Source organism: Aulostomus chinensis, chromosome 16 (genome assembly GCF_037954235.1).
Source record: "Aulostomus chinensis isolate RoL2024-O1b breed Wild chromosome 16, RoL_Achi_v1.0, whole genome shotgun sequence".
Taxonomy (NCBI): domain Eukaryota; kingdom Metazoa; phylum Chordata; class Actinopteri; order Syngnathiformes; family Aulostomidae; genus Aulostomus; species Aulostomus chinensis.
Window position 1 is genome coordinate 20001042 of NC_141335.1, and position 10828 is coordinate 20011869.

The following is a 10828-nucleotide window of genomic DNA, read 5'->3' on the forward strand; positions in this document are numbered from 1 at the left end:
AGGAGTTCTATACTTGGACACAAAGCCCAAGCGTGAATACAGAGTCCTGGATGACTGGCCTGATACACGTTAGCAGATTCATTGGAACAAATAAATGGTAGAGAGCAAGAATTTTTTGAGACTGCAGGAAGCCTGAGATAGACAGTGGCCTCAGGCCAGACGCCAAGCCTAATCAAATAAGCAGACAGCTGCCAATAGACATCATCTTCCAAATATTCAGATTCCCAAAACAATATGCAATATGTCTACGAATAAACATGGGAAAGGGTGATGCAACCCCCAGGGGAGCTGGTCTACTTTCCCATGTAACCCTCGACATTGTGTCATGAATCACCTTAAATGTCACTGAATGGATTTAGAAGCAATCAACAGTTACAGTGGCACAAACTGTAACATAATTATATTTCAACAAGCATGAGGTCATGTCCGCTTCTAAGGAAACAGGCAGTGTAATGACAACATGATGATGAGTGCAACAAGATTACCCGGCACTCGAAAGACCGCAGACACGGTAATGCTCGGTGGATGTGACCCTTGACATTTCACGATGCTGGTTTTCAACTTGACAAATAACTGACTCTGGAAAACGCATTCGTTTTGATTAAAGTGACTCCAAAAATTAGCAACTGACATTTTGGGACTTAAAACAGTTTGTGTATGTGTGAGTAATGACAACCATTTCCTGACATATGACTCACAATCATCATGTCATCAGAAGAGCATCTGTACAGGCATCTGTACAGGTACTTCACACACACACAAACTCACACACACACACACACACACACACACACACACACACACACACACACACACACATCCTTGTACTTATATCTTTGTGAGGACTTTCATTGACATAATACATTCCCTAGTTCCTCACCCTAAACCTAACTATCACAACTGACTGTCTGACCCTAACCTTGACCCTAAACCTAACCAGAACCTAATTCGAATCTCGACCCTAAAACCAAGTCTTGACCTTCAAACGGCCCTTTGATGATGTGAGGACTGGCTAAAATGTCCTCACTTTCCAAAAATGTCCTCACTCTGTTGTTTAAATACGCATTCTAGTCCTCAATATGTAGCAAGTACAAGAACACACACGCACACACCCACACATACACACACACACACACACAAAACAGTTGTGTAAAATCTGTTCCCAGAAGGGCTTCACATTATCAGGCCTCTCTGATTCTGTCCTATCTAAGACATTACTACTCCCAGAGGTGTCGTCGGGGGCAACAACACGAAGGTCACCGGTGTTGAATATAACGATTTTCAAGATTTTTGTAAGCCCAGTTTGTGGATGACAGGGTGTTAACCTCTCTCTTTCTCTATCTCTCTCAACCTTTCTCTCTATCTATCCATCTATCTATCTATCTATCTATCTATCTATCTATCTATCTATCTATCTATCTATCTATCTCTTTTTTTCTCTGTCACACACGTACACACACACACACACACGCACACCACACACACACACACACACACACACACACACACACACACACATATTATGCAGAGGTTATTGACATTACTGTAAGTCCAATCAAGCTGATGTTTTCCAGCCATGCTACATTCATTTCCAAAGATTGGATTTCACCAGCCCAGCCCCTCCCCTTCATTTTCACTTTCAAACCCCATACAAGGCTATTATGATTTTAGGGCTGCAGTAACTCCTACGGCAAGGATAAGGAATGGGATCATCAAGGAAGTATTTCTCGACGCAGCAGTTCTTGGTGCTGCCCGCTTGCTTCAGGCGCTGTCTGACAGGTAGGAGATCAGCCGGACATGTATACTGTGTAGCACAAGAGTGAATGTCCAAAGACTCTTAAGCTGTTCATGTTGTTGACTTATAATGTGATAATGATACATGATGTATTCTTTTTTTTTTACAAACTAAAGTGGACATGAACCTCTGACAAGGTGATATGACATCATCACATCTTGCCCCAGACCATTTCCAGAACCCAGAGATTGTATCTCAACCTAATTCTTATAATCATACCAATTATCTCGCGAACAGACAAACAGACAAACATGACCTCCTTGGTGGAAGTTATTAGTTTCATTGACAACACTAATACACAATTTTGCACGATAGAATACAACTGCACCTACTTCCTAAAGCACTATTAACCTGTTTAACACCCACACTACAGAGACAAATCACTGCTACGTGGCCACAACATCATCCAACAAAATCAACACACTTATTTATGCTTATTTCAGTGCCGGAGTAGAACGTTTGGGTCAATGCCATGTTGTCAACTACAGCTATCCTGCATATTTTCAGCTGTGTTGATATTTAAAATGACCGGTCGCATAAAAACGTAATACAGAACTTAAAGTTTGTCTTTCTCACGTTATATGAAAAGAAACCTCATGCCAGTGTTTTACATTCTTCACAACCTAGGGGATGCTTTTCAAAAGCTCTGTTCTCAGGAAAGAACCCCATTTTAGTTTGGGCCAAAGGCCAACGTGCAGAAAAAACCCAACTGCACTTCACTTAAAACACCAGTCTTTATACAAACTGTTGTTTTTAATTATTCATTGTGTTAAAAGGTCAAAAAGTTGTTGACCTTTGCTGCTTTTCTCGTGTTTACTTTCACCAGGTGAAGCCACCAAATGATATTTTTCCTGTGTGACAGCTTTGATTTTAATAATTTATACATTTCTGAACCAACTTTTTAACCTACTTTTAAGATTAAAAAAAAAGAAAACGTAGCAACAAAAAAAATTCATATTCACTCATTGCAGATTTTTTTTTGCACCTTGGGGGCAGCAGAAACACATTTGAGGACAACAGTGACACATCATCACCTTGTGTGGCTAACTCATCACAGCTGTTTAAAAGCATAATAATCTTGGTACTACGGAGCAACATGGTTATTCGGTTGGAGACCTGCTGCTTAATGAAACTTGAATGTTTACTGCTAACTACGTCATAGAGCTGCTAACTGTCTGTAATCTGGTACATGTGGAGTTGCGAGTGGGCTCTGGATTTGTGGAACAACTGTGTGAGCACACTGCAAGAGAGAACCAGAGCAATAAAGTTATGTCCAGACAGCTTAACGATGAGCTGACTCACTGGAAAGGTACTCTTACCCGAAACAACTTGGTCCACACAGTTTGGGTAAATAGTGGTCACCTAACTTTAAGGTGGAGTAATTTGTATCTCAGAGGAACTCAGGACTTTATTCACACACTGGTGGTGGAGGCTGTCACTCAAGGCGCCAACCTACTCATCAGGAGCAATTAATAGATTTTTGTATACCTCATTGTCATGTGTATGGAATAGATAAACACTGGGGGATTCAAACAATAATCCACACGGTCATCTTTTCTACTTTTTCTACGACTTTACCCTTGAAGATCTTTTTAAGGATAGTCAAAAGTATGAAAATGAGACCCAGGCTGTCCTGATTTGTGACTCTAGTTAAGGAAGTTCCAAGTACCTTTAATGACAAAAGCTTCAGCCAGCAGGCGGAGGTGGTAGGTTGGTTGGTCATCCTGTGTCAGCTCCTCCAGCCCCACCCTGGCACACATCCCCTGGGCGTCCCGGTATCGACCCTCCACATAGTGCACTTTAGCCATCAACAGCAGAGCTTCGTTCAAGTACCTGGGCTGAAGAGCACAGGGGAAGGAACTTGTGTAAAAAGCTGCCTTTACTTGGTGCCTTGATGATTTAACACTTCCTTTATTTGATAGAATAAGGTTTAGTACAAGCTTGACAGAGGCAGAGAGGAATGTGCAACAACAAGGAGGGACCCAGATTGCCCCCTCCGACTGACTGTGAGGCGTCCTCGGCTCAGGATAGTGTTGAGGTGGTTCTTGGCCCGGGACAGTCTGGACTGAGCGTTGTCTGTCAAAGGCGTGCAGCGCCGTAAAGCCTCCATATTCTCCTGCAGGCACTCCTCCAGCAGCGCCTCGGCCAACAGCAGCGTCCCATAATCATCTAAGGGATAGGAAAAGTTAATAGTGAACAGTTTACTGGAGTAGGTTTGGGCTCAGGGGTCATAGGTCATTTGTTTCTGTAGCCAAAACAAACCTCTCTCCATCCATTAAAAGCTGCTTTTCCCATCAGCCGAGGGAAAGCAGAGAAAATGCGCCTGAAGTCTCTTTAGAAGCCACAGTTTCCATTTCTCAGATGCATTCCTTAAATAGCCTCGCAATCATATGATAAGCAATCCTCTTCCACCTACACCAAATCTAAATATACGCATTTAAAGTTTACACGTACAGTAGAGTGGGACATACACACGCTCTGTGTCCAGCAATAAATGTTCATTTTTGTATACACACTTGATGAGAGCCTTCCTGTTTAGCTAGTTCATTCTATCTGTGTGTGTGTGTGTGTGTGTGTGTGTGTGAATGTGTGCGCACCCACGTGTATGTGTGCACTTCTTTGAGCAGTGTCTATGTCCTGATAGACTTGACATATTTGCCAGCTAATTTTATCAGCACAGCCAAGGCTGAAGTGATGGGTGAGTGATAGTGGGAGGTTTCACACAGCCTTTGTGTTTGTGTTTGGGAACACGCTGCTATGAAGCATCCAAGAGTAGATGGTGTTATTTCTGAGTTCAAGATGAAAAACTTTACTGACACATATTTTCATCTATGATCTCACCAAGGAGACTCCAGGAGTTGTTTTTTTGTAATTCTCTTTTTTAATAAAAACATTTTATTTTATGGTGTGTGACTCTACTTCAGCGGGTGATTTCCTCCTGGAATAGACCGGAACCTGTTGCTGTCAGAGTTGTGCTGTATGCAAAGGTGGATTAAAGCAACTGTGATAGGGTTGTTGACTTCAGTGGTCTGATTGAGGTTTTGAAAAGGGTTTCGATTACCTTAAATTAAATAAACAACACACTTTCGGTGGTGCCACATATTGTACAGTACAGTAAGCCATCCTCATTGTAAGGGCTGGGTATTGGCAGAGACCTCATGATACATGGGTCACAAGACAGTTTTATCAAATGTATTGCAGTACAACATGATACAACGTATTTTTGAGACTCTACTTGTTTTACTGAAAATTTCAAAATAGAGCAGAAAATACAAAGTGTTGTGTACCACCAGGGTAGTCTAATAAGTACAGCTGTTATGACCCGGATCAGGGAGGGGGGAAAGGGAAGCAACATAGAACCAGTTGGAATCAGTATCAATAAAGGTATTTATTACTGAAGTTTGAAAAAATGAAGTGCAAAGTTACAAGCTTCGGCCATAACTAAGGAAAAGGGCTGGTGGGTGCAGCTCAAATCAAAGAAAGCAATAAAACACAAAGAGAGTCCTCATAAGGAGAACTTACACTACATAACTATCTGAGGGTTGAACTAAAAAGGAAACAAAATCCTCACTAACTGAAACAGTCGTGAGGGAAACAGAATCACACTCCAGTCAGCGCCCCTCTGTCCTGGTGTGTATCAGGACATATACCGCCACCCTATGTGAAATGATAGCGGCTGTCATTTGTTGAAAGTGTTCCGAGCCCAAATCCTATTGAACACAGGCCTCGGCAAACACACAGTTCCACCAGGGCGTGCTGCACGTTAACCTCCTAGGAAATGGCTCTGCCAGGCTATAAAAGAGTGAGCAATGGTGACTAGTGGAGCTGGTCGAAGTCACACCAAACACAGCAGCGCCGGCAGGGACCACGCCGCCATCATCAGCATCCAATCAGCGACCGGGAACATCACGGACCATTTGCATAAAAACAGGTGAAGCACACAGAAAGGGGGGAGTGCGCAAAACTATTTCATCCACAGATTTCTGTTCTAAATTATTCGAAAATATATGCACTTCTATAACATTAAGTCTATGTCAGTTCTTGTGTCACTCACTGAACGATAATGCGCTGAAATATACCCACCATAACAGACATGGGAGCACGATACCATTTTATTGCAACAATTGCAAAAGGATATCAATGCTATGGCCTGGAATACAGATAGAGTTCCAAGAGAAAAAAATATTGCTGGTGTTAGCCTGTCCCTTGCCACACCACCCTGTCATCCAAATATGGTCACTTCTGGAACAAGAATGGCAAACTAAAGCCCTCAAAAGAGTGGTACGTATACTGGCTATAGCCATTACGGCCTTAGTGGTAACAAAATGTATATTCTTCCACAAAACTTAGCAGTGTTCGAATCAAGGTAAGAAGGAGGAAGATATTTAACGAGGTTCCGCAAATGTATTCAATGTGTTTGTGACGCCACATGGCCACATGGCCACTCGGCCCTCTGAACGGCCAAGCAGTGGCATGTTTGCATTAAGCCTACAAGGTATATAGAATGTTGACAAAGATTAAAACATATTTTTGCTGGCCAACCCAGAAGTTAGCGTCACCGTGGATACCCTTGACTAAAAGCCAATGGGATTTTTACAAAAGATTTTGGATTATTGCCGAAAATAAACTCTGTGACAAACAAGTATTTCTGCGACATTAAATAATCTTAACATGCTAAATAGTTAGCTGAGCATAAATGAGTATATCTGCCGATTTCTAATTTGATTTGTCCTTGTAATAAGCGCAGTTTGAGAAAAATCTTTGGTTGCTATGACATTTTACAAGAACCATGTACCATCCACCTTCAGAAAAATCATCTACCTTTGGCTTTTTAACTGCTTTATGGGGGATTTTATATAGAACTTTAACTACTTGACCTGCAATCTAACATCTAACTCTGCTGGTGCACCACACCCTTCATGCACAGTCACAGTCAGGTCAGCAAGTGTGAATCAAGCGCACACAAAGTAATAACACTGATTTAACACTTCAGTGCGCTTGCAGACAGCAGCAACGTAGGCGCAAAACAGAGGCGGCCTTGCAGCTGTGTTCAGTCACGTCACCTGGACCCATATTTACTCTGCTCCTGAAAGGTGGAGGCAGGTGCATTAGTGACTTTCCAAAGTAAAGCTCCATGAGGCAAATAATGATAAGTGTGTTTGCATTTCTTTCAGCAACTATTCAGTGCTTTCAAGGGCAAAGACTGACTATGAATAATAGAACACAATACAGCAGGTGTCCATGCAGTCATTTGAGCTTAACGCACACAATCCTTCATGCGCAATGTAAACTTCCTGAGACGTTACTATCGATCTTCTTATTATTAACATGTTGGAGATAACTCCTCTGTGACAGGTGTCTGTGCACATAAACACGTTTTTTTGTTATTACAGTACATTCGCTGATGAAACTTTCCAGTGTCACTGTTGCAGACAGTACAAAGTCCAACCTGAGTACAGTTCAATCCATGCACTGCAAAAAATATCAGTCCTTTTGGATTCTAAGGGATTCGTAAATCCTGTAACACACAGAAGATGCGTGGGACCCAGCATCAACCCCTGATGCAATTGCCAGTTTGCGATTAAAAGTTTGTAAAAGTTTCAACAAGTAAATCTCTTGGCAGAGGACCTAATAGACTCTAAAACAAACAGATTTTCATCCTAATTCTGAAGTTTTATTTGTTTTTGCGATTAATATTTTTTGCAGTGTGCAGGTCATTGTGCGAGACTCATCCAGGTGCCACACACACACACATACACACACGCGCACACACTCACCGTCCTCGTGGATCCGCGCAGCCTGCATCTGGTCAATGATAGCCGGCAACTTCTCCCACTGGCACTCGGCCCTGTAGCGTTCCAGCTCTGCTTCCAGCCGCAGCTGGGAGAAGGAGACCCGGGATGCCATCGGCGCTCGATCCCGATGGTGACTGTATTCCCCTGACACGATGGGAGTAACTGCAGACTTCAGGGAGAAATAAATATGTAATCTTTGGGAGAGGAGGGGAGGGGAGGTAGTCAAAGGAGAGCAAAGACTGTAGTTCCTCAAGGACAGTTGAAGCAACTCCCTCCAGGTGAGAGAGTTAAACACCACCAGTTGATTCCTGACATTCAGTCACCACATTTTCACCAGACTTGGTTCGAAATTTTGTTTCTGTCAGGTGATTTTTACTGAGGTAGTCTTACATCTCCTTTTAATCACTCCAGAATTCAGACAATACTGTCCAAAGCATAAAAAAATGTATTTTTCAAAGGTTTTGGGAATTAAATGTCCAAGAATTCAAGTCATGAAATATTTGTTTAAAAAAAAAGCTTGAGAATTTTGAGTAAAAACTGGACAATTTTCAGCTTGCAATGCTGTTTCCAATTCACAATACTAGGATGAATGGAAAGAGGCTGCAACAAGAATGATTAAAGCTACTATTTTCTTTTACTGATGACTTAAACAGAATGATGCAGACAGAGGACTTGCCACTGCTAATACTGCAAGGGATACTTGTGTAGGACGACTGGGATGAAAATAAACCCTTTTTATGAGTTTTTTTTCTGGATGCATCTTCTCCACTTACTGGAAAAAAACATCATTAAGAAAGCCAAGTGGACCAAAATCTCAAAATTGACCAATGCATAAAAAAAAGACTTTTTTTTTAATCTCATTTTACATAAATTCAAATAACTAATATTTAAGCAGTGCACAGCTATAAAGACCAATGAAAAGTAACACTTTTGACCCTTTCATCTTTACCCCAGTGAGCAGCCATGATAGCCTTGAATGATGAATGAAACTGTGGCTGCTGAGGGATCAGCCAAGAAATTATATGCATAAATAATCTTTAACAAATAAACTCTGAAAACAGAAACCCACTCATTTTGCATATATTTTTGCTACGACTCTAGTAAATGTGGTTGGATTGGGCTGGTTTCTGGGTACAGACTCAATCATGGGATGTGAGTGTAAAATACTTGGATGTGTACTAGATGAGCAGAGCTATGGTGTACAACGCCTCACAGTGTATTTGTTCACTGCAGAATGTAAGGCATAGTGAGAGTACATTTGATATTTAAGTATCTAAAATGTTAAGGCCAGAAATTATTATTAAGAATTATCAATCCAGCCTCAGTGGGCTACAAAATAAACCATGAATGAGAATATGATGATGACGTAGCTGTTCAGATGACCAGACGCACCATGTACACAGAGCAGAAAAGGGGGCCCCCTAGAACGGCTGAGTTCATGAGTCAAGAACAACAGAAGCAGAGACCCATCTTAAATTCTACGACTGGCCAGGAAACTAAAGTGAGCCAAAGGGGAGCACCATGCTGCTAGCATGAAATTGGATTAGATGGAGCTTTGTCAGGCTGGAAGCCAGGGGCCCATAGAGTGCCTAGGAACGCCCCTGGACAGCTATATACTTCAATAGGAGCAGATTACTGGTAAATGAGTTATTGATATGCAGTACAGTATTGCATTTGTAGTACGTTTGAGGGTCAACGCATTAATGAACAGAGCTGAAGTCCATTTTACGAGTGAAAAACTCTTCGAACACAAAAGCCATCATCAACCACACAATAGCACATGTCAAAGTAACTACAGGTCAATTCTTACATTAGAATTAGAATGATAAAACTACAGTTTTCTGTCTTTTTGAAGCTGATCATGGTGTTTGTCCTTTTCAGTGTGGTAAATAACGTCTTTTCATTAAAACACGTCCTCATTTATGTTAAAAGACACTTATGGAACTGACGGCAGGATTTTCAAAGCAATGAGCTCAGTGAATGAGTAACTTCTGTTATGTAACTGCAGAGTTTTACTTGATACAGGCTATACTATGGATGAAGATCATTTTCATTTAGTTAACCTACGCTTCAACAAGCTTCACCAGTTTTGCCTGAAATGGGGAGTTGATCTGTAGCTGTTAAAAGGAAGGTGTCTCCCTCTGAACGGCCTAGCTGTTAATCTCCTCTGCTAACGCTTTAACTGGATCAGGTACAGAGGGGCTTAAGGAAAAGTACTGCAAAGACAACTGCATCTCCTGCAGTGCCTATGACAGCCAAGGGTTGTATATGAGGTTTGTTCTTTTAAGAGAGATGTCATTAATGACGTCAATTTTAAAAAGTCAATTCATTGCTGCTGGGCCCCAGCAGTGCTTGGGTCAGCGTTCTGGCAACTGCATTGTTTCAGGAGTTAAAGGTACAAAGTCACAGACTGAGCAGAAACAGCGTACCGATCAGCACGCTTAACTAGGTTAAAATGTTAGTTTGAAGAAAATCTCTACAGAAATCAACCAACAATTCTGGAAGGGGGCCACAGCACAGGACACATGCACAGGACACACGGGGCCACTGACTACTTGGGGTCTTTCTACATGCCTACATCAGCCACATTAGGACGCAAAATGAAACCTCGATTCTCCTGAGAAAAGATTTAGCAGCGTCATTTTCTTTCTGGAAACTTGGCATTTGCTTATCACAGAACGACATCTCTCCAGTGTAGATACCCTCCACCGCACACACACGCACACACACGCATACACACTCGGCGCTCTCTTGTACTCTGTAACGCCCCCCGGTGACGCAATCAAGAGTCACAGGAAACTTTTTTTTTTCTGTGTCAAGACGGTTCACATCGTCGCATACGTTGTCGGGGGAAAAAAAGTACAATACGCTGTCAATTAATATGAGTGTTTTGTAACGTAGAATACAGAGTGGACGACGACGATTTGAGTCTCATTTGTTTTTCGTACTTCCCCTGAGTCAAAAACCAACAAATTACTTTTATACATATATATATTTCTGTGTACTCTGCGCAGCTCTTGAAGTACAAAGCACACTTAGGTGAAAGTAGGAAAATCCAGACTGAATTCCAGCCCGGTGAAGTAAATAAAGATAAAAAAAATTAAGAATACTTTATTACTGGGGAGTAATTCGATATCATATTTAGTTTACTTAAGTATCAAAAGTAACAGTTTTTCTCTCGTTGTCTGTTGCAGTGCTTGTAAGCAGTAAATCCTCAAGCTACTTACCTCAAAGTCAA

At 41.6% G+C, this 10828-nt stretch overlaps 1 protein-coding gene across 1 annotated transcript in view; it reads right to left on the reverse strand.

Moving 5' to 3' along the window:
- The window catches only part of ttc7a (tetratricopeptide repeat domain 7A), a 52714-nt gene extending 42423 nt beyond the window's left edge, over window positions 1–10291 (reverse strand). The window contains exons 1-4 of the mRNA XM_086180687.1: window positions 10198–10291; window positions 7573–7759; window positions 3801–3964; window positions 3465–3633 (exon numbers count right to left, since the gene is read on the reverse strand). Of these exons, the coding sequence (XP_086036813.1) occupies window positions 3465–3633; window positions 3801–3964; window positions 7573–7759; window positions 10198–10275 (598 nt within the window). The 5' untranslated portion in view covers window positions 10276–10291. The remainder of the gene's footprint in view (window positions 1–3464; window positions 3634–3800; window positions 3965–7572; window positions 7760–10197) is intronic.
- Window positions 10292–10828: the final 537 nt, after the last annotated feature.